The 23,696-nt window shown below is 52.6% G+C and overlaps 1 protein-coding gene across 4 annotated transcripts in view; it reads right to left on the bottom strand.

The window, feature by feature from the left end:
• Positions 1-19,448, bottom strand: part of STEAP3 (STEAP3 metalloreductase) — a 42,105-nt gene extending 22,657 nt beyond the window's left edge. For 2 of the 4 annotated variants that reach the window (XR_011472441.1, XM_070423123.1), the window contains exon 1: positions 15,486-15,600. Coding sequence is in view for 1 of the 4 variants with exons in the window: in XM_070423123.1 (XP_070279224.1) it covers positions 15,486-15,489 (4 nt within the window). In the remaining 3 variants the exon portion in view is untranslated. Of the gene's footprint in view, positions 1-15,485; positions 15,601-18,638; positions 18,690-19,362 lie in introns of those variants that run through there. The other 2 variants (XM_070423125.1, XM_070423124.1) reach the window with 2 other exon arrangements.
• Positions 19,449-23,696: the final 4,248 nt, after the last annotated feature.

Below are 23,696 nucleotides of genomic sequence, written 5' to 3'. Positions count from 1 at the left end.
TGTATTTATACCAGTTGATTTTAATCCTCTCAATTTCTATTGCAAAGGTTAGGGTGTTTCTTATCTCCATTCCAGGGAGTAAAGATTATGTAGCTTAAGCATGATTGTTGTAGTTAAAGTGATTAATTACCCGCCTGGCACTTAGTTAAGGGGTTGTATCCCCTCCCTAACCTCAGGGAAAAATTCCCACCTGGGGAAACAATTTTTCTCAGAGAGGTGACCTTGGTTAAAACACATGGCACTAAGGAGAGCAAACATATTAAGAACAATATGCTATAAATGCCAGGTCCCTTGAAACATATGCTGTGCAGATGTTTCTTTCCTGCCGCGACTGTGTCAAGCAGCAAGGATGGACCGGCTTCCGGCACAAATCGAAGGCAGCTTTCTCTCCGAGGTTTGCAGCGGATGCTGAGACTCTGAGTGACAGAGCCCCTGGGGATGGAACTGAGAGCAGCCATAACTGCTTGCTCCGTCCACCCCTGTAGATCCCCAGGGACCCGCCCCGCCCAAGCCCTGCACAGAGGCATTTGCCGGATAGCCTTAGGCAAATGCTAGATTAGCACTGCACTAGAGATCCAGCACAGAAGCTCTCCCACTGCAGACACAGCTGACTCTCATAGCCAGTTAGCCTGGAGGGCAAATCACCCCCAGTATTGCCGACAACAATCAAGGCTTAACTACAACAAGACTGTGCACAAAGACCACAAGGGGGCGCACCAAGAAAGCTTAAAAAATACGGGGACAAAGAAACATGACAGAAATGGAGGATATAGAGCTAAAAAATGCACTTTTAAGGTCTTTCAATAATCTTCTAGAAACCGCCGATAAATGTAGTGAGATCCTCAAGAAATCTAGTGAGACCCTCGATGTTGTGATAAAGAACCAACTAGAAATTAAGCACACACGGACTGAAATAAAGAATATTATACAGACATCCAACAGCAGACCAGAGGAGCGCAAGAAGCAAGTCAAAGATTTGAAATGCAAAGAAGAAAAAAACACCCAACCGGAAAAGCAAAATGAAAAAAGAATCCGAAAATACGAAGATAGTGTAAGGAGCCTGTGGGATAGCTTCAAGCATACCAACATCAGAATTATAGGGGTGCCAGAAGATGAGAGACAGCGAGATATTGAAAACCTATTTGAAAAAATAATGACAGAAAACTACCCCCACCTGGTGAAAGAAATGGACTTACAGGTCCAAGAAGCGCAGAGAACCCCAAACAAAAGGAATCCAAAGAGGACCACACCAAGACACATCATAATTAAAATGCCAAGAGCAAAAGACAAAGAGAGAATCTTAAAAGCAGCAAGAGAAAGAAAGTCAATTACCTACAAGGGAATACCCATACGACTGTCAGCTGATTTCTCAACTTTGCAGGCCAGAAGGGAGTGGCAAGAAATATTCAAAGTGATGAATAGCAAGAACCTACAACCAAGATTACTTTATCCAGCAAAGCTATCACTCAGAATTGAAGGTCAGATAAAGAGCTTCACAGATAAGGAAAAGCTAAAGAAGTTCATCACCACCAAACCAGTATTATACGAAATGCTGAAAGGTAGCCTTTAAGAAGAGGAGGAAGAAGAAAAATGTAAAGATACAAATTATGAACAACAAACATGCATCTATCAACAAGTGAATCTAAGAATCAAGTGAATAAATAATCTGATGTACAGAATGAACTGGTGATTATAATAGAATCAGGGACATAGAAAGGGAATGGACTGACTATTCTTGAGGGGGAAAGGGATGTGGGAGATGCGGGAAGAGACTGGACAAAAATTGTGCACCTCTGGGGGCTCCAGTGGCGCAATCGGTTAGCGCGAAGTACTTATAAAAATTGTGCACCTATGGATGAGGACAGTGGGTGGGGAGTGAGGGCGGAGGGTGGGGTGGGAGCTGGAAGGAGGGGAGTTATGGGGGGGAAAAAGAGGAACAAATGTAATAATCTGAACAATAAAGATTTAATTAAAAAAACAACAACAAAATCTGTTAGGATTATCATTAAAAAGTCAAAAGATAATAAATGTTGGCAGGGATGAGGGGAAAAAGGGAACTTTTGTATGCTTTCTGTTCATAGGAATGTAAATTAGTACAGACAATACAGAAAGGGTATGGAGGCTCCTCAAAAATTAAAAATAGAACCATCATATCAACCAGTAATCCCTCTTCTAGGTATTTATCCAAAAGAAATAGAATCACTATATACATATTTTTAAATATTTTTATTGATTTCAGTGAGGAAGGGAGAGGAAGGGAGAGATAGAAACATCAATGATGAGAGAGAATAATTGATTGGCTGTCTCCTGCACGCCCCACACTGGGGATTGAGCCCGAAACCTGGGCATGTGCCCTGACCCGGAATCGAACTGCGACTTTCTGATTCATAGGTTGATGCTCAACCACTGAGCCATGCCAGCTGGGCTAGAATCACTATTGTGAAGAGAATTCTGCACCCATGTTCACTGTAGCAGTATTCACAGGCGCCAAGATATGGGAACAACTTGAGTATCTGTTGATGGGTAAACAGATGAAGAAGATGTGGTACATGTACACAGTGGAATATTATTTGGCCTTAAAAGAGAAGGAAATCCTGTGTGGCATTATACCATGTGGCTGACAGGGCAGCCACTGGGCCACGCGCTGAGGTCAACCATAGCCACACCCGCCACTGCGAGCTGGTGCCTTTCAGCCTCTGTCCCAGGGCCTTTAAATGGGGACTGTAGTTGCACCTTCCACACGGGTTGCTGTGAGACGAAAGGAGGAAATTCGTGCACAAGCCCAGAGCCCTCTCTTCTGATTGGCGCATGTGCTGGTGAGTGCCCGAGCTGTTCTCTGGGGTGCTTGATGGGCAGCAGGCACGTCTCAAAATTCTTTTGCCCTCCCAGTGCCCTGATCAAGGCCTGCTGCTGGTGTAGACTACTTCCGGCTTTGCCCTGGCTCTCAGGTTGTTCTATTTACAGATCTGGGGGAGGGAGATGGGAGGGGATCAAATTGCTGCTGGGTGGGCTGAGGCCCAGTCTACCCACAGACCTGCCCCCGCCCCTCCCCCTCCCAAGCTTCCAGCAAAAAACCAGAGACCCAGGCCTGCAGGAGCTCCAACCGCAGGTCCTACCAACTCTGGGTCTCTGCCTGGCTCACCAGTCCCCTCCCACTTCCCGGCAGAGGCATGGCAAGGGCTGTTTGTGGCTGGGAGCCACGCCTGGCCCATGGCCTGCCTGCCGGCTCCTGCCAGCTCCCAGGCAGGCCACTAATGGTGGGCAGTCCCCACACGGCCACCCTGCAGCCTCTTCGGCCGGGGCAGCAGACAACCCTCAGGCTGAAGCAGCTGGGCTGGATGCAGCCACAAAGCGGTCACTGTGGGTGGGGACCGAGGGTAGCTGACTGTGGCGCCCTGCAGCTAGATGGAGAGAAGGCCTTCGGGCCAAGTGGGGTGCCTCCCCCCTCCCAGCAGAGGCTGACGGAGCTAATATTTCTGGCCCAGGCTGGCCATGGGGCGGAGAGAGGACAGGGCACAGTTCTTGTCCTCATGCGGCCCACAGTTACCTTCAACCTTTATTTTTAAATGTTATCTGGTAGTAAAATTAAATTTGGGGGATACATTCCTATTATTGCTACATTTATGGGTAAGTTAAATATATTTAAAATGTATAATTTGTGCACTACAATGTGATATACAGAATAAATCAGATAGAAACAAGTAGAAATGTAAAGGGATAAGGCTAGAATTTAAATACACATAGAAGCTCTCAGTTTCCTTAATCCATGGGGGGTCTGCACCCATTCTGCAGACCTGTGCCCAAAGAGAGAGCCAGGCACAGGAGGAAGTTGAACAAGGTCTCCTGAGAAGAGGGCACTGGCTTCAGAAGGGGGAACTGGGCGGGCTGCCCTGAGCTGAACCTTGAGGGATGTGAGGATGAACCAGGAAAAAGCGCTCCTGGAAGAGGGCCTGTGGCTGGAAAGGGCAGTGAGCAGGGACCCACCAGGGCTCGCCTCCCTGGGGCAGACTGGTGTGTGCCCACGCCAGCACCAGGGCCTCAGCAAAAGCCATAAATGAAAACACAAATTCTTGCACAGACCGTTGTTTAAGCCTAAAAAGTGCAGAGTTGGGAGGAGTAATCTGAGAGGCTGAAACTCTGGGTCCTATCCGATGATTTCCTCACCTGGAGACACCATAAGTCCTCCTCTCTCTAGCCGCAGTTTCCTCATCTGTACCAAAGGAATGCCCACAGCTGCCCAGCTGCCCTCAGTGGGCACAGCGAGAGCTGTCACACCTGGGGCGTTGCTCTGTGGCTGGAGACTTCTCTGAAGTCCTTGCCTGCTGGCTCGCATACTTGTCAGCCTTCTCACCCTCCTGTCACCTTGGGGAGGGCAGAGGTCACTGTATTTGCTCCATGCTGTACTCCTGGCACCCAGCACTGTCCTGGCACATGGTAGGGGTTCCATGAAGGCACACATCTCTGGAACTTACAGCTTCAAAACTCACTCTATCCTTGGGGAACAGAAATCCTTTCAAAATGCAGTGTATCTTTCAAGAGAAGGCAGTCAGATCCTCACCCGAAAGGCAGGGATCACCCAAGCTGAACAGATGTTCTCGGGTCTTGTCTTCTGTTTTATGGAACCTGCTTATAGGTTTACATCCTCCCTTGTTGCCAGGACATTTATCACAGCTGTCTGTCTGCCTCTTGCCTTCTCCCCCCCCCCCCCCCGACTTTCTATTGAATTTATTGGGGTGACACCGGTTTACACAATTATGCAAGTTTCAGGTGCACAGTTCTATAATACATCATTTGTACACCAAGTTGGCTTGCCTCTTAAAATCCCCTTCTCCCCACCCAAGTCCTGCTAATTTGCTGTGGACAAGAAATACAGGCAACACACTGTCGAGAAAGTAAAAAGACAACCCACAGAACGGGAGAAAAATTTGGAAAATCATGTATCTGATAAGGGACTTGTTTCTAAATAGATAAAGAACTCTTACCACCAAATATTTAAAAGACAGCCCTGGCTAGGTAGCTCAGTTTGTTGGAGCATTGTTCCGATACAATTTAGGTTTCGAGTTCAATCCCCGGTGAGGACACACACAGGAATCAACCAGTGGATGCATGGATGGGTGTGACAACAAATCAATGTTTCTCTCTCTCTCATCAATGAATAAATTAAAAAGAAAGCCTTGCCTCGGTGGCTCAGTGGTTGAGTGTTGACCTACGAACCAGGACAGGAGGTCGCTGTTTGATTTCTGGTCAGGGCATATGCCCAGGGCTGTGGGCTTCATCCCTGATCGTGCAGGAGGCAGCCATTCAATGATTTTCTCTCATCATTGATGTTTCTAACTCTCTCTCCCTCTCCCTTCTTCTCTGAAATCAATAAAGATATTTTAAAACTTTTAAACAGAAAGAGGCAAATATTTTTTTTTTAAATATATTTTATTGATTTTTTACAGCGAGGAAGGGAGAGAGATAGAGAGTCAGAAACATCGATGAGAGAGAAACATCGATCAGCTGCCTCCTGCACATCTCCTACTGGGGATGTGCCCGCAACCCAGGTACATGCCCTTGACCGGAATCGAACCTGGGACCTTTCAGTCCGCAGGCCGACGCTCTATCCACTGAGCCAAACCGGTTTCGGCGAGAGGCAAATATTAAAAGGACAAGTAACCTATGTAAAAAGGGGCAAAGGACTTGAATAGACACTTCTCCAAAGAAGACATACAAATTGGCAATAAGCACATGAAAAGATGCTCCACAATGCAAATTAAAACCATGTGGCATCACTTCACACCTACTAGGATGCTATAATCAAAAAGAGAAATAATAACAAGTGTTGGTAACGATGTAGAGAAGTCAAAACCTGCATCCACTGCTAGTGGGAATGTCAAGTGGTGCAGCAACTGTGGAAAAGAGTCTGGCGGTGCCTCAGGGGTTAAAAAGAGTTTCTGTGTGGCCCAGCAATTCCGCTCCCAGGTATGTACCCAAGAGAAATGAAAACATATTTCCACACAAAAATGTGAACATCAACATTCCTAGTAGCATATTCATAATCCCCCGAACATGCTTTGAGTGAGAACCTCAGGACTCTTCATGAGCTTAAGGCGTGGGTTTTGGACATTCATGTTGGTGGTTCTACAATCTTCCGAAGTTATTCCCTAGCTGTTTTCCACATATTTGAGGCTTCTAAGCCCCATGACCTTCAGAAAAGTGAGGCTTACATAAGCAACACTATTAACTATTGTAAGGGAGATGGTACAATAGGCTAAGCAGGCCTCTCAGCTTCTGAATGGGCCTGCAGCTTTTGCTCACACAGATACTTCTCTGTACTTCACCTCACGCAAGCAGATAGCCATTCCAGGGCCACGTGGGGCGGCTAGCAGAGAAGGGTGCTGAGGTCTGAGACCAGCCCACCCAGCTCCCGGGGTGGGTCAGCAAACAAGGCAGATGCGGTCTGGTAAGAGGGTGGGGGAAGGTATCATTTGCCAATTACCCAAGTGGCTGAGGGTTTACAGAGCACACAGCTGCAAAGCTGCTAGGTAGGGCCTTAGGTCCGAGTCATTCCCCTTTCCCCACCCAACTCATCCCCTCTTTAATTAGACAGAGAATCAGCCCCTGAGAGCCAGCTGGCTCCCCACAACGCAGCCACAGGGTGTGGGCTCAGGAAAACGCATGATGAGCTGGATTTACTCAGCAGCAGGCCCCTTGGAAGCTGCAACACAGGCCAACGAGACACAGGCTTGGAGGCAGCGGGGTCGAATTGCAGCCCTACACTGATGAGCCAGGGGCCTCGCCAAGTCACTTTACCTCTCTGAGCCTCGGTTTCCTCATCAGTACAAGAGAGTGACGTTGCTGTAATGAGCTATAGTACGATTATATCAGATAAGCCAAGTGCCACGGTCTGAGCCTATTAAGTTCACTCATTTTCATTTTGTTCCTCTTTATCTAGAATTTTTAAAAACCTCTTGTCTGTGTAAAGCAGAAATAGATGCTCCTAAATCAATACATGATGTTCCCTGCTGAATGGAAAAACTGGCTCTAAAATTTTCTAAAAATGTGCGCTGAGATAATGGCCTGGTGGTTCGCACACATTTCCCACCAGGACAATTGAAGACATTGACTTGCTGCCATTTGCGACCCAGGGAGTGGGAAGGGAGGGGCAGTGGGACAGGTAGGGGTTACTCTAGGGCAGTGATGGCGAACCTTTTGAGCTCTGCATGTCAGCATTTTGAAAAACCCTAACTTAACTCTGGTGCTGTGTCACATATAGAAATTTTTTGATATTTGCAACCATAGTAAAACAAAGACTTATACTTTTGATATTTATTTTATATATTTAAATGCCATTTAACAGAGAAAAATCAACCAAAAAAAATGAGTTCGTGTGTCACCTCTGACACGTGTGTCATAGGTTCGCCATCACTGCTCTAGGGAGAGGCTAGGCCATGGGCCCCGTGAAGCCTCTAGGGGCAGCTAGTCCCAACATCTGGCTCCTTGCCAAGACAGCCCTCATGCCATGGGGGTCTCCAGGCCACCCATCCTTGCCAGGACCCCCAGCTCCTGGGCCAAACCCATGCTAGCTGCCTCTCGGCCTCCATCCCTTTGAGGGCAGCCCCTTTCCCGCTGACAGTATTTCAGTCTTTCCTGTCTGCCTCCTCCCTGGACTCCAAGCTCCGCCAGGGAGGGATGGAGTCAAACTCACTTGGCACCCCCGCACTTGGCCCGGTGTCCGGCACGCACTGGAGTCACCTGTAGGGCTTGTGAAAATGTGTTGCTGGGCTCCATCCCCAGAATCTCTGGTGCTGCTGATCCCAGGACCACACTCTGAAAATCACTGCAGTAGATGCTCAATGAAGGTCTGTGCAAAGTGTTGAATGAATGAAATCACTTGCAAGAACCACTCCACATCGCCCTTTTCCTGGGTCCTCACACTCAGGCTCCTCCTAAAGCCCTCCTGACCCCAGGACCCAGCAGCAGTGCTCTCTCCCTGTGCTCCTTTAGGTCTTGAGGGTCAGAGTTGGGTCTTTATGGTGAGGAGAAGGCAGTTAGATCATGGCAGCCTTGTTGCTGAGCCAATGAGGCCAACGCCACAGGGATGCTCCCATAACGCCCCCCCCCCCCCCACTCCCCGTGCATGGGTCGTTAGGCCCACTGCAGGCTGAGGGAGAACAGAGGAGTGGTACGAGGAGACATCATAGATCCTGGGGACCCCAACACCTCAACTAGGGAGATCTTCACCGAAGACCGAGTTTCCCAGATGAACAAGAATTTCGATGGCCTTACTCTACATGCAGGACTCTCTCACTACTGATGGCTAGGCCTGGAAGAGCTGCTCACTGGAGCAAGTCATCACCAGCCACTGCCAGCAGAGGCAGGAGGGAGGGCAGTGCTGGCTGGAAAGGGGAAGGAGGAAGGCCCAGTGGTCAGCATCAAGGCCAGGAGCTCCAGGCAGTGAAGATGCTTAAGGCCCATGGTCCCCATGCTGCACAATCCAGGGGCACCATTTACACTGCAATCCCTGTGAACAGTACCACCAGAGGCTAAGTCCAACAGGCAGTTACCATATAAATGCCAGAAGTCCCATCAGAAGGCTGATGGACTTTGATATTCAGCAGGGCTGAAAATCAGCATAATATTGCCTGCTGCTTGCTGAATGGCAGAAAGCAATCCCCTAACCTGATAATCCTTTACTGTTTACCAAACTTTACCATTGATATGCCTGTTTGCTTTGCTAAAGGGCAAATGTGTATTCTAGTAAACGAAAAGCCGATGAGTCCTGAGATTCAGATTCAGAGAGCTTCTTTGCTAGAGTGAAGCCTCTGCCTGGCTCCCCCATGCCTTCTAAATTTTATATCTCTTGTTTAGTGCATCCGTTTGTGTGCAGCCCCTTCTCCAGACCTTGAACCCTAGCTGCAAATAGATGCGGCATTCACAGTCTGTGCAGTTTTAGACAATAGTTGGTCCTGACAATCCTCATCTGAAACATTTCCTCATTCGTTATTCCCTGTAGACCTACTGTGTACCCCGGATGGAGCAAGGCACTAGGGCAAAGGCTGGACACACTGCAGCAAGGATTGAAGTGCTTGATTAATGGCACACCCAGTGCTGTGCGAGCCAGTGCAGAGCGGCTGACCTCCACCCAGTGAGGTCAGGGAGTTGGCATGTGGGGGTGGGCAGCCCACTCCTTCTGGGCCAGTTAATGCAGCCAGGCTGGAGGCTAGCAGGAGGGGGCAGCTGAATCTGCAGCCTCAGCACCTGGGTGGGTGGCTTCTTGTTTTCCAGGGACATTTGGAGCCACAAACCCTGGGACCAGATAGGTTCTGTGGGCTGTGGCTGCCCCACCCTCTCACCTAGCCATGGTGTAGGTTTGCAGAATCAGGGCTTGAAGCTCTACTCCCTGCAGGGGAGGGGTGGGTGCAGGGAAAAGGGCAGAGGCAGCCCAGCCACACGGGGCAGCTCCAGGGGCTTCTGCCAAGGAGCTCAGCTGCCTCATGTGGTCTGACTCCAGGCTTGGGGATCTGTGCTTCCCCTGCTTTGCCCAGCTGATGGGCCACCTTTTCCAGGAAGCCTCTGAGGGGGAGAGAGGTCCCCGCTGACGCCCGGTAGCCTCTGGACTAGTAGGGTCTGGAAGTCAGCCTCTAGTCCAACGGCTGGGTGGGGAGGGTCATGCAACTACTTCCCACTCGACCAGCTCTGCCACACGCCAGCTCCAGGCACAACTCTGACTCCTGCAGGAGTCCCCGGGACCAGCTCTGCCATGCGCCAGTTCCATGCACAACTTCTGCAGGAGTCCCCGGGAGTGCCTCCTGGCTTCCCCCATGGCTCACGCTGCACTGTCACGTTACCATTGACGACACACACTGGTTCACTTGTCTGTCACCCACTGAACTAGGGGTCACTTCTTCCTCATTTCTGTGTCTCTAGCAACCAGCCTGGACCTGGCACCAAATGGTGTTCAATTACTGTTTGTAGCTTGAAGGACTCCGCTGCTAGACTGTGGCTGAGGGCAGTGTGCTGTGCGGCCGGCCTTTCTCCCCAGAACCTTGCGGGGGCTCTCCCGTACCCAGTGGTGATTAAATACTGCGAGCTTCTAATCCCTACCACGCCTGGCAATATAGTTGGACCTGGCCAGGCACTTGCCTGTTTGATAGACTTAATAACACAGAAGACAAATAATGCCCCTATGTATTTAAATGCTGCAAATAAACGGACGACACAATGGACTCCCACAGCTCTGACAGAGTGGAAAACCAAACACACACGTGAGGCAGGTCAGTGGTAGCTGGGTACGTGGGTGCCTGGGTATCCAGGGAAGGAGGCTGCAGGGATGCTGGGCCAGTGGCTTCCCGGCCTGTGGGCTTCTGAGATGAGGGCAGGTAGTAGCCATTTGGAGGAGTCTGCCCAGTCTCCATCCGGCAGGGCATCCAGGGGCGGGCGAGGCCCAGCTGTGGCCACTGGCAGATGGCCTCCTTGGCCTTTCCCACCAACTCCTTCCTGGCCTCTCAGTGGCCACCACACCCGAGCTTCAGCCTCTTTCCTGCTACGGTCAGAGCTCTAAGCTTTTTGCCTGTCGAGTCCCTTCCCTCCAACTGATGGAGGCCTAGGGCGAGCGGAAGGGCCGCCTCGGTGAAGCTCTCCCCTCTGTGAGGCAGGATTAATCCCTCTTCCCGTCCCCTTTCCCTGAGAGGTCCCTGCCCCCATAATCTCCATTACTCCTTCCCACGTGCTGATGTTAATATTAAAATTAATACCCGTTCATATAATAATTCACATTTCCCAGGCAGGTAAAACAACTAACAGCTTCTGCAAATCCTTCCCACTTTATGGATCTGAAATAATCTAAGCAAAAAGTGGGCCTTTGCTATGCAAATAGAAGCCGCTTTCAGGGAAGTCCCGAGTTCCCCTTCCATGTGGAAACCCTGGGTTTCCCCGGCTCTGAAGTCACCGCCCCTACGGCGAGGCAGCAGATGAGGCACAGCCCAGCAGCCAGCAAGGGGCCGGCACGTGGCGCGTGGGTGGAATTCAGGACTCACAGAGGATAAGCTTCTGTGAGGCGAGACCCACATGGGAAGACCTGACGCTGGCTTTGACGTGTAGAAAGCTCTCATGACTTCCATGCTGCAGACGAGAAAATCGAGGCCCAGTTAGGACTTCTTTAAGGCCCCAGAGTTGGCTCTGGCCCTGGTCCCATCCAGGCCCTGCATTCAAGCTTCCTCCAGGGTGGTGAGGGCGGGCGGCTCGTTGCCGAGGTGTAATAGCTGGTCACCTGGTCCACACCGGTCTGCTCTTCCTCTTGGCCATCCCTCCCCTTGCTGAGCTGCCTGAACCCACACTTTCTAGCCCTCATTCTCAAGCTGCTCTGCAAATCCACCCTCCATCCCCGGCTCCAGACCCCGGCAGCAGGGCCCCAGGCCTCCCCCCTCCCTCTTCGGCCGAGGGGTCAGGAGGCAAGAAGGAGGCTCCACCTGAGTCCTCCTCCCACCCGGTCCCCACAGCTGACCTGAGGGGAGACAGGGTGGAAGATGCTGGTCTCGAATTGGGGCTTAAAAGCCGGATTACAGCCACACGCATCTTAATGGGTGCATTTCTACTTTCTCTGTGGGCGCGTTCCCTTTCTGATGGACGCTCACAAACATTTTCCTGTTATATTTCTTGTAATACTGCCTGGAATTGTTACTTAGACATCATAAAAAAATCATTATATTTTTAAAAGGAAGGCGGAGACGTTTCTACAAAAGAGGATACAAAAAGCTCAGCACCCACACACACACACATATAAGCCAAACCACACACAATGCACATACGTGCAAGTTTGGTCTAACAGAAAAGAGCAGTTTATTACCACACCGCTTTGCAACATAGAAGTGAATGAATAATTTATAGGGCTTTTTACCAACATCTAGATTTTCTAATCATTCTAGAAAAATCCGGTTCGATTACTTACAGCAGCAGTTCTGTGATAAACCAACCCAGAAATGGTTACCAATAAATAAAAGTTACAGTTCCCAGCGGGTCTGTCTCCACAGAAACGCAGCAGAGGCATTAACGACTTTTCTCTAACACGCCAGAGCCCACAGGGCTCTCTCACCGAAGGTGCTGTGTGGTAAATCCTGAACCCTCTACTTTAACAAGGCTCCTGACAGAAGGTTTAGATATTTCCCATTTTATATTGGCAAGAACTTCATTATATTTCCTTCTATGCTGCCAGTCGCAAGTCAGCGGCACTAGAATTGAGCCGGGCAGCTCAGGGCCTTGGGACCCCAAGATGACAGGGAACAGCGAGCAGGACAGGGGCTGGTGGGGCAGGTGGCCATCTGGGATCTGCCCTAATCCACTTACCCACCACAGGCTGGCACAACATCTGGCGACGCAAAGGTCCGAAGCACCAGTCCTGACAACTCCACTGTGACCCAGGCCACCCTTCTTGCCTGCGTCTCCCTCTGGCCTGTGGGCAGCCTGACTTCTGTTTGGAAGGCGAGGGACCTCCCAGGGGCTGGGACAGCGGGCGGCTGCTCCTCCGCCTGCACTCCGGCTCCTGGCCACAGGCTGGCACAGGAGTGGTCACTGATGATGGGTTACAGAGGGCACTGCACAGCGTTCTGGCTCCACACTTTCTGTTCGGGGAGGGAACCTCACTGATGATAAGTAAGGGCTCAGACTCAAGTCTGTTTGCTCCAGGAACGAAAGAAGGACAGCCAGCAGAACCCAGGGCACATAAAATGAATAAATGTCCTCCAAGCAGGGCAGACTGCCTCACCACAGTGTGTGTGTGTGTGTGTGTGTGTGTGTGTGTGAGAGAGAGAGAGAGAGAGAGAGAGAGAGAGAGAGAGAGGAGGTGCTTTTACACTTCGGGATACAAAGCCAAACATAATGGCTATAGAAAGTGGCAATTTATAAATTGCTGAGGAGGTAATTTATTGCAATCACTGTGGCTGTCACAGGCTTAGTGATAATTCTCTCTATATTTTGTGCCAACAAAGGCTTCCTGACAGTCTTTCTTTGCTGTCACTGCGATGGTGGGGAGAGACCGACAGGCCAGCACTGTCCCAGGGCAGAGCGGGCCCAGGCGCCTGCCCGCTGCTGAGGGCTTTCCCACTGGAGGCCATGCCCACAGCACAGGGAGGCCAGCGGTTTGGAGGGTTCTCTATCATTAACACAAATTATGCCAACTTCAGTCTCAGGACAAGTATTCGATTGTTTTCAACTTGTTTGAAAACTGTGATCTTGGAAAACTGTGGCTCTGAGTAACCCTGGGCATTTGATTACCAGAATATACACCACAGGCTCCAGACAGGTTTCCTCTGTCATTAACAGAACAGGGCCCGCACGGGTGACCGCTGTGGCCAGGGTCGCTCTTCTGCTGGACAGAAGCCTCCTGTGGGCCGAGATACTAGATCCCCCGGAGTCCAGCGCTGTCCTACATGCAGACTGATGCCGCCTTAGCTCATCTTCCACCCCCTCCTCCATCCCCTGCTGCTTCCCACTTCTGCCAACACTGCTACCTCCGCCTGGCGTCTTGGCATCCTCCTGGCCATCCAAATCCCCTGCCCCGAAGGGTCTTGGGCAGGTAGGCGCTCCCAGCCCCCGCCGCCCCACAGCAGCTCTCCCCGTCTGAAGTCGGAGAAGAGCTGTGTTCGTTGGTGGATCTAGTGAGACAGACCTGGGTTTGAATTCGGGTTCGGCCATGTACCAGCCCTGAGACTTGGGCAGGTTACTCCTTCGCTGTCAGGATGATTAAGTAAAACAGTGAACTCGAAAGCCCCGGAAGCCACACCTTAGAACTCCCTTGTTTTCACAGTTGCTGTGCTCTGCTCTGAGCATGCTCACGTTTCAGCTTCCCAATTAGACTCTAAGCTCCAGGAGCGCAGGGAGCTGTGTGCCCGCCACACCTGTCTGCACAGTCCCGCACAGCGTGCTCTGCTCACTGGGAGGTCGGCCGATGCCCGCTGGGCCCACAGGCTCAGGCAGGGAACACTCTGCTCCTATCAAAGCTCGGGGGTCTGAGCCCCTTGGAGAACCGTCCTGTCAGGAGCCACACTTCCTCTGAAAGCAAACCCTTCACGTGGTGGGCAGGAGCTCCGAGGGCACCCCCACGGTCCCTGGGGTCGTCCAGGTCAGCTGCGATCTGTCCCTGGGGTTCTCATTGAGCCTTTAGCTGTGCCCTGAGCTCCCAACAATCCTGGGAACCCCATTCCCTTTCCATAGACAGCCAGGCCAGATCAGGATGTTCAAGAAGAGTTGTAGAAGCTATGCCAGAATTCAGAGCAGAGCGTGCTCAGGCTTAAAACTCCAGTCTCCAACTTCCCGATTCTAGAAGGCTAGAGGGCCGGGGGAAGCACCCCAATGCCCGTTACCATCCCGGCTGCCCAGGCCGGCACTGTCCTGCTCCTTCCCTTCCAGTGCCAGGTGCCACACATTTTGGCCAGTCTGGAGCCATCTCCATGGACCAGCACAGAGGCCGGGTCTCACCTGTGCTGCTCAGCCCCACCCAGACTTCAGTTGATTTGCTGAAAATGGTGATGGCCCCCCACCCCCACTCGCTGCATCCAATGCACAACTACTGACCCATGTGCAGGCCTGGTCATCCAGAAAGCCTTGGCACAGGCCCTCGGCCACCACAAACATAGGATGCTATGGCAACAGGAAGGGTCATTCCATCAGATGCCAGCACACCATCTTTGGGACCTACTGTCTACACAGAAACTGGGCGTCCACTCCACCCGGAAGCTTAGTGGGCACATTCACCAGTCCCCACATTACATTCACCTGTGACTGACTTTATAATCTTGGGGCGATGTTTTAGTTTAATCTCCTGAACTGATAGCGCCAGGAGGCTTAAAACTTGCACTGTTTGCTTAGATCCCACCTGGCTCTCATGAAGCGGAAGAGGGAGACAAGAATAAGCTGCTGCGTGATTGCAGGACAATTAGTGTCACCTGTTGCATGTTCTGCCAGGTGACAATGGTGATTTATGAGGACACACTGATTGGGAAGAGCTGAGCCCTGGGTTGAAGTGACAATTCAGGAGTTCACGGTCTTGCATAAATCACCCGTCACCGATGGAGCCCTGAGAGTAGTGGGGGTGGGTTGTTCGTGGGGGGGGGGGGGAGGGGGGCAAAAGCTCCAGCTCAGCAGGGAGCTGTCTCTGGTTGTGAATCCTGCCTCGAGTCAGCTGGGGACCTGGGCCTCAGTGATGCCGCGCTCCCGCACTTGTATTTAGAAAAAAGTGGGGGGCGTGGGATTTCACAGGGTCATACATGACAACCGATGCTCATCCTGCCAGAAGTGGGACTCAGCTAGCTCTTGGGGCTCAGTAGACGTTTGTTGAATGAATAAATGATGAGACAGAATTTGGACAAGGATATACAGGTAGTGGTTAGGAGTCACACGTTTGAGGTCTAAAGAATGGCTTGGAGTTCCGTGTGTTCTCGGGAAAGTTAAATAGCTGGGAGAACACTATCTATGCCTTAAGAATCGGAAGGTTCGAATATGCTCACACATATAGCATGCTTGGCCTGGGGCCTGGCACGCGGGACGCTGATGTTCAGTGATGATGAAGATGGAAGCGGTACCGTGGCTCCTGCAGGAGGGTGCATGACGAGGATGTGAAGGGCTGACATGCAGGGGCCTCAGGTTGGTAGGAGGTCAAGTTGGACATGACGGTGGGCCCTGCTGTGGCAGGAAGTGTGACTTATGTAGTGGAACCTTTGAAAACCACTGCCTCTGGTTTTGAATCCTGGCTCGCATCCCCTGGAATGCGACAGGGTTAGCTAGGACAGAGTGTGTGGGGAGGGGGGAAAAGAGGCACTCACCCCTCCAAACCCCAAGAGGGAGGAAAAGAGCCAGCTTGGCCTTAGGCTCTTAAAACTACTTAAACTGGCGGGTGTCTCTGTTTTAAATCGAGGCCCATTCCTGGTGCAGATGCTGGAAAGCGATTTCATGGAGCGCTCAACCTACAGGGCTCAGCCGGCCCCGCCCAGGAAGACCCGGCTGCTGTGCTCGGTGGGGAGGGCAGAAAAGGTGGATCCAACCTCAGGTGGGGCCCAGGGAGCCTGGATGTTACTGCACAGCCTGTTCCGCTACCCCAGCCAACCTGAACACCACCCCAGCCCGCTGAGGTTCTATGAGGAGGAGACAGGCTTCTCCCAGTGTGGAAGCCTTGGCCAGAACACTGAACAGGGAATCCTGAGGCTGGGCCTGAGGCCAGCTCTGCAACAGAGAAGGGGGCAATGGAGAACTGAGGGGTTCTAGTGAACTGAAGGGTTCAGACTAGGAGAGTGATGAGTCTGGAAGGTCCCCGGGAGGGGGAGGGAGAAAGGGGGAAATATCTGATATTGCACTCCTAAACTCATTGCCCTTCACATAATTAATTTCCCAGGCAGGCAATATTGTACCCTATTTATAGGAATATCAGGTGCAAAGCCCTTAGCAAGGTTTTGCAGATGAAGAAACAAGTTCAGGGCTGAGGACTGCCCAGGTCATCACAAGGCAAAGCGCTGTGGGGATTTAGACTTGGGTCCATCTAATCCCAAAGCCAGGAGCCCCTCCCTACAGTTAGTTCAGCTGCTTCTACCACCGAGGTGCGCAGCTGTGGACTTTGGTCATTCACTTTCACTTTTTAACTACCAGATCCCTGCCCAATAACTGATACATCCAGGGAGGGAAGAGCAATGGGGCAAGGACGGATAACAGGACAGGAGAGGAAGCCACATGTTCGGCATCTCCAGGCTGGAGATGTGGTCCCAGTGTGACCAGGCCAGGTCCCGGGGAGCTCAGCACTGATGGCTCTGAGGCCAGTGCCCACCATTTAAGTCCTCCTTCAGGAAACCTTCTCTAACCGCCCCCCCCAGCCCCACTGCGTCCACTCATCCACCAGATACTGATTAAGCACATGCTTCATGCCAGCCCCTCGCAGGCCACTGGGGATGGAGATGGGCATAGAGATCAGTAAAGCAGGTCCCAGCTCCCCAGGTGACCTTGACTGGGTATGGGGCTGGGGGTGCACCCTGCTGATTGGGATTCCCTTGGCTGGGGTGGGACCAGGCATCTGTATTTTTTTAAAGATATATATATATATATTTATAAATATATATATATTTATCTTTAAAAATAAATAAATAATATATATTGATTATATATTATTTATATATATATATAATAAATATATATATATTTCAGAGAGGAAGGGAGAGGGAGAGGGAGAGAGAGATAGGAACATCCATGATGAAAGAGAATCATTGATTCGCTGCCTCCTGCACACCCCACACTGGGGATCGAGCCCACAACCTGGGCATGTGCCCTGACCAGGAATTGAACTGTGACCTCTTGGTTCACAGATGGACGCCCAACCACTGAGCCATGCTGGCCAGACTAAGCATCTGTACTTTTAACAGACCTTGCAGGTGACTGAGGGACACACCCAGGTGAGAAATCTGGTCTTGTGAAAACTCTGGCCTCCAGCACTTGCATCGTTTGAGCTGCCACAATCCTAAGAACATGCCTTTTTCCCACAGGTAGGCTCCTCTGGGCTCCCAAGTCAGGCTTTGCACCGTCCTCCTCTATGCCTCGCTCCCTATGTACCCCTGCAAAACGCCCACACTCTGCGAGGCTCCCATTCCCCATCCTTAACGTTCCCCATCCTTAACTAGCGAATAATGGTGTCTTCCCGCCCTGAGGATGAACTGGGGCTGTGTGCAAAGATAGATGCAAAATAACTGTCTACTATTCATTATATCGTCACTGCATGCTGATGGACAGACATGCTTCCCTGGGGGGACGTCAGAGCCCCCACTTCTGGAGACTGTCCCGGAGGTGGCCTGGCCCCTGGGAGGCCTCGGGGGCAAGAAGGCACTCAGCCCTCCAAACCCCAAGAGGGAGGAAAAGAGCCAGCTTGGCCTTAGGCTCTTAAAACTACTTAAACTGGCGGGTGTCTCTGTTTTAAATCGAGGCCCATTCCTGGTGCAGATGCTGGAAAGAGATTTCATGGAGGGCTAACCTACAGGGCTCAGCCAGCCCCGCCCAGGAGGACCTGGGGTTATCTGTACCCCGAGGCAGAGTACCCGAAAGTTTACTTTTGTATCATTTATTATTGTGTTGTTTGTATTACAACTGCACACCTACTTTCGCCAACCCCTGTGCTAGCTTCGCACACCGTGTCTTCCCTTCATGAGCGCCCCAGGTTCCAACCACCTCTCTGGGCAGCCCACCCCGATTGCCGGGACACGCACAGGAGAGGTGAGTGCTAGCCAAGGGCTCCGGCCTCGTTCCCACCAAGGTCGGGGCCTGGGACCCGCGCCTCCTCGGCCAGGGCAGCAGCCTGGAAGCCCCGGCAGGGAAGCCGGCCCCGGGCCCCCAGCCCACTGCGCCCGGCCCTCCCGGAGGCGGCGACCAGACCGCGGGAGCAGGGACCGGCCACCTCGGCGGTCGCCCGCCAACCCCCAACCCCTCCCCGGCGCGGGGCACGGGACCTGCCACCCCCGCGGCGCACGCGGCTCGCGGCTCGGAGGAAGGCGGGCGCGCGGCGTGGCACCCAGGACGTGGGGGGTCCCGGCGGCCGCAGTCACAGGGGGGCACAGGGGCAGCGCCGGGTCGCGGGCTCCGGGCAGGGCGCAACCCGCGGCCGGAGACCGTCCAGGGCACGGGTCACTCACCTCTCCGCCCGCTGCTCCCGGCAGCCGCTGAAGGATCCGCGACGGAGGCGGTGGCCCGGCCCAGGCTCCTCCTCCTGCCCGCGCCCCGCCCGCCTGCCCGCCCGCCCTGGCTGCCGCTTATCCGGCTCGGCCACCTCCCAGGTGCGGTGACGGAATGGCCTGTCCCCTCTCCGCGCTGGACCCGCTGCCCGGGGCGGAGGCGGCAAACGCGACCCTCCTCCCTCGCCCAGTATTCGGGGCCGTCCCGCAGGCTCCCGATTTGCCCCTTTTCTCCCCTGTAAAGTGCGCAGAACTCGGGAACCAACCGCCTGTTAACCAGGACGAGGGAGTCCTGGAGGCCTTGACTTATGAGACCCGCCCCTTACTCTCAGGGACACTCAGATCCACGGCTGGTGCACAGCGGCCCAAGGCTGGCACAGGGGTAAGAAGCCAACGTGCCAGCTGGGCCCTGCTTCCTTCTGCGCGCACGCCTTGGTGGGCCTGCCCATCTCTGCCCCTTGTCCACCTGAGGGCCAATAGCCCCCGGGTGTCCAGGTGCTTGGGCCTCCGGGAGCTGCGGGGCACTTTGCAGCTGCCTCGGTCTGGACTCGGGGACCCCAAACACCTCCCTCCGCGGCCTCCGTCCCCATCTGAAGGCAGCACAGCAGGCACGAGGCGGGCATCTCGTGGGCGCTTCCTAGAGGTTTGTGCCTTCATCGGACGCCCATCTCACCCAGGACCTCACATCAGGGTGCTATTGGCAGCTCTTCCTCTCCCCGCGAGAGAACACGGCTCAGAGGGAGAAGTTTGGCACCAAGGCCACTCCTCTGGCAGGCGGACAGTTCTCGATCCCCGGGAGTCTCTCTGAAATATTGCTGGGGGCATAGTCCACCAGCCCCTGGTAAAGACCTTCAGAGGACTCCAGGAAGCCAACCTGTGCTGGAGAGATAAGCCCTAACAGGGGTTATCTGAACCCGAGGCAGAGGCAGCGGGGCTGGGCCTCAAGGGAGAGGCAGCGTTCTCACAGCCCTGTGGTGGGAATGCTGCTGGGAGGGGCCTCCTCTCCCCCGGTTCCCCACCGAGACCCACCCATGAACAGCTAGTGCTTGCCTGCCTCCATGGGTTTCCTCCTGTTAAAATATCCTCCCTTCCCAGCCCTCTCTTCTGCCTGGGCCCAGGGCCCAGATCCTCTCCCATCTTCTTCCGGGACCCTCCTGCCCCACCCTGCCCCAGGGTGTCGCCCTCTCTGGCTTATAGGTCCTTGATCCATTCAACACTGAGGGAGCCCTGCAATGCCACACAGTGTCCCAACTGCTGGGGACACGGGTGCCCAATGCCTGGTCCCTGCCTTTGGATGGTGAGTTGCCTCTGCAATGAGTTGTAAAGTTGAAGAAGACAGAAACCAGTTTCTCGCCCCCTTTGGTGCCCCTAGCATGGGGCCCTGCATAGAGTAGGTGCTCTCCACATACTTGTTCTAGCTGATGGGGATCTCCGAGCACCCTTCCTGCAACCGCAATGGGTGGCACAGGACATAGAACTTGGAAAATGGAAGTGCTAAAGTCTGCCAGCATTTTTGGAAGGATCCCTGGATCTACCAGCATTCTACCCAAGAGATCTGGTAGGCATCTTTGTGGGGCTCCCTGGGAGCTGGAGAGGGAGATTGGAGAGATGATACATTCTTAACTGGGCAGGTCCAGGGGGGCTGTCACACCCCAGGCAGAGGCAGTGTTTTCTCTCATGAAAATGTGAGCTCTCACAGGGCAGGCAGTTTTTCTGTCTCATTTACTTCTGTATTCCCAGTGCCTGGTACATAAGTAGGTGCTCAGTGAATGGCTGTTGAATGAATGCACTGCCAACCCTGCCCTTCTTCACCTCCTTCAGCAACTCTGAGAAACTCCCCCCATGGCTCCTGCCCACCTCTGGCCTCCTCCCCTGTCTGCCCCAGAGCTGGTAGGGTGCTGGGGACTGAGGAGTGCCCAGTGTACTAGGACCTCTGATGCACGTTGGCACCGGAGCTGCTGGGTATTCTTTTTAGGGAGCCCGTGGCTGCCACCTCCTGAGATTTCCGGCTCCTAAACAGGAGGGTAGCCTTTGGTGAAGAGGACAGGAGCATCCCGGATGAGAATCTAGGGTCACGTCCTACTCGGGTCAGAGAGAAGAGGGCTGTTGTTCTCGCTCAGCTGCTCAGATTGATGCAACATTTATAGGCCGCACATCCATTTTACACAATAAATATTCTAACTGACTATTAAAGCGCGATGGCCAGGAGAAGCGGTGAGCCCTGATGCACTCTGACAGCGCTGGCCGGGAGCCAGGCCCCGGGAGCCAGCCACGGCAGCAGCCTCCCCTGCGCTCACCTCTCCTCTCACCGGTAGGGAGACGCCTCCAAATTTGGGCACAGGGAGCTGCTCCCCTATGTGAGGAGGGAGTGGGGCTGCCATTTCTCCATGTAAGAACCATAGAGAATTTTTATGAGTTTATCTGAGCCAAACTGAAAATTGTTAGAAGGCAAAATCTCAATGGACTTGTTAGGGGGCAAAAATAGAATATTAGGGGTTAGCTATGGTTATGGGAAATATTAATCATGTTTTTGTTAACCATGATTGCCTTGTACTGGTTAAAGAAAGGACATTCAAGCTGGTTTGGCTCGGTGGATAGAGCGTTGCACCCAAGGGTTTCGGGTTCAATTCCGGTCAAGGCCACGTATCTTGGTTGCAGGCTCCTCCCTGGCCCAGGTCCTGGTCGGGGCTCTTGTAGGAGACAGCCAATTGATGTGTTTTTCTCACATTAATATTTCTCTGTGTCTTTCCCTCTCTCTTCCACTCGCTCTAAAAAAAAAGGGACATTTTAACCTGGCTGGGTGTTGTACACCCCCAGGACCTGGGAGTCAACCTTGGACCTGGGAATGTGGTCCCTTTTCCTTCAAGAACTGCCTATTTTCGCCTGTGGACTAGTCACAGGCACACGCCCAGGTTGCAGGCTTGATCCCCAGTAGGGGGCATGCAGGAAGAAACCGATAAGTGATTCTCTCTCATCATTGATGTTGCTATCTCTCTCTCCCTCTCCCTTCCTCTCTGAAAAATCAAAAAAAAAATTTTTTTTTTAAAAACTGCCTATTATCATGGAAAGATTAACAACGTTGTTGCTCAAATAATGGGGTTCCACCCCAGCCTGCATAGCCTACTTCCCCCATGCCCATAATCCCTACTTCCCCATGTAATCTTTGTCCTACCCTATATAAGCAGCTGGCTTATGGGGGGCTGAAGAGCAGATTTTTGTGGATAACTTTCTGCCAAGAGTATTGGAATAAATGCTCATATACGATTTGACCCTGTCTCTGCTTAATTGGCTCAAGTAGTGACAGGCAGCACGGACCCATTGGTTGTGTGGTTACAGACAGAAAACACTCTGGAGAATGGCAGTTTTGCAGCTTATTTTATACATTAGAGTCAGAGGAGGAGATGCAGGGGATTAAATCCATTGGTGGTACATTAGGGGAAGGGAGAAAGCAAAGGGGGAAATTGTTGGGATTGGATGAAGAGTCAGACAGAGAGACACATCTACATTGCTGGGTACAGGATGGGTAACATTTATAGCACATAGAGATGCTATGCAGGGAACAGATAACAATGAGGAGTCTGTGGTCTCCTGTTTTGGTGGGAGGTTATGCCCTAAGGAGTCTGGAAAAGGAGATTACTCTGACATTTCAAAGGTATGTTATCTTAGATGCAAAAAGACAGTAGGCAGGCTCAGTTAAGGTCAAGACTGACCTTTGTCAAGGAAGCTACAGGCCTAGGATGTGTCCCTGCCATGGCTTGATTCTAGTTAGAAATTTTTATTAATTTAAAAAATTTTATTGAATTTATTGGAGTGACATCTATATATATAAAAAGCCAGCAACCAGAACACTGGAACAACCGGAATGACTGGTCACTATGATGCCCCCACTGTGGCCAGTGAACCAGCCCGAATAGGGGTGGGGTGGGCAGGCCAACCTCCCATGGCCTCTCCCACGAGCAGCCCCACCCCGATTGGCCTCTCCCACCCTGATCGAGGGTGGGGCAGCTGCCCCACCCCTGCCCACTGTGGCCCTTCATCCTAGCCAGTCCCACCCCCCCATCCACCTGAAGCCCCTCCCCCTGACAGGCCCTGCCCCTGATTGCCCCCCTACCCCAATAGGGGGTGGGGATGGCCAGCCAACCTCCTTCAGCCCCTTCCCCTGGCTGGCCTCATCCCAGATGGGCCCCCACCACCCTGATCAGCCTGTGGCTCCCCCTTAGTCAGTTCCTTCCCTGATCGGCCCCCTTACTCTGATCAGGGGCAGGGCCTGCCAGCCAACCACCCATGGCCCCGTGCCCAGGCTGCTGGCCCCCGATCGGCTCCCCCCCCACCCCATTCAGGGGCGGGGATGGTCGGCCCACCACCCACAGCCCCTCCCCACAGCCAGCCCCATCCCCAATTGACCTCCCCACCCCAATTGGGGGTGGGGCTGGCCGGACAATGGCCCTCGGCCCCTCCCACCAGCTGGCCTGGCCCTGATCATGCCCTGATCAGGGCAGGCCAGCTGGCCAATCTCCTGCCGTCTTCTCCTCCTGACAGGCCTGGCCCTGATCTGCTGATTGGAGCCAGGCTGGCCGGACCCCACCCATGCATGAATTCATGCACTAGGCCTCTAGTTGGTTAATAAAATTATATAGGCTTCAAGAGTACAATTCTCTAATACATCATGTGTATATTATATTGTGTTACCACCCAAAGTCAAGTCCCCTTCTGTCACCATTTATCCCCCCTTTATCCTCTTCTACCTCCCCCACCCCCTTTCCTTTAGCTAGGAATTTTTATGTTCAAGACCACACTGTGTGGTTATTTTAGGTCTCTGAGTTTGTAAGGCCACCATGCAGGCCTCCCCTGAGCTTGTCAGGTTCAGTATGTTGCCCTTTTTTCATCCACAAATTCAAGGGGTCTTGAGGGTGATTTGGGCAAATGGAGGGTTGTCTGCCACCGTGATGACTCAGTGGGTTAAGTCAGGTCAGAAACTCCCAGAGCTCAGGCATGTGAGCAACGGGGATGGCCTGTGAG

Source organism: Myotis yumanensis, unplaced genomic scaffold (assembly GCF_028538775.1).
Source record: "Myotis yumanensis isolate MYYU_CA2020_CCGP unplaced genomic scaffold, mMyoYum1.0.hap1 SCAF_8, whole genome shotgun sequence".
Lineage (NCBI taxonomy): Eukaryota > Metazoa > Chordata > Mammalia > Chiroptera > Vespertilionidae > Myotis > Myotis yumanensis.
Note: the sequence above shows the minus strand (reverse complement) of the source record. Positions and strands in the feature narration are given on the sequence as shown.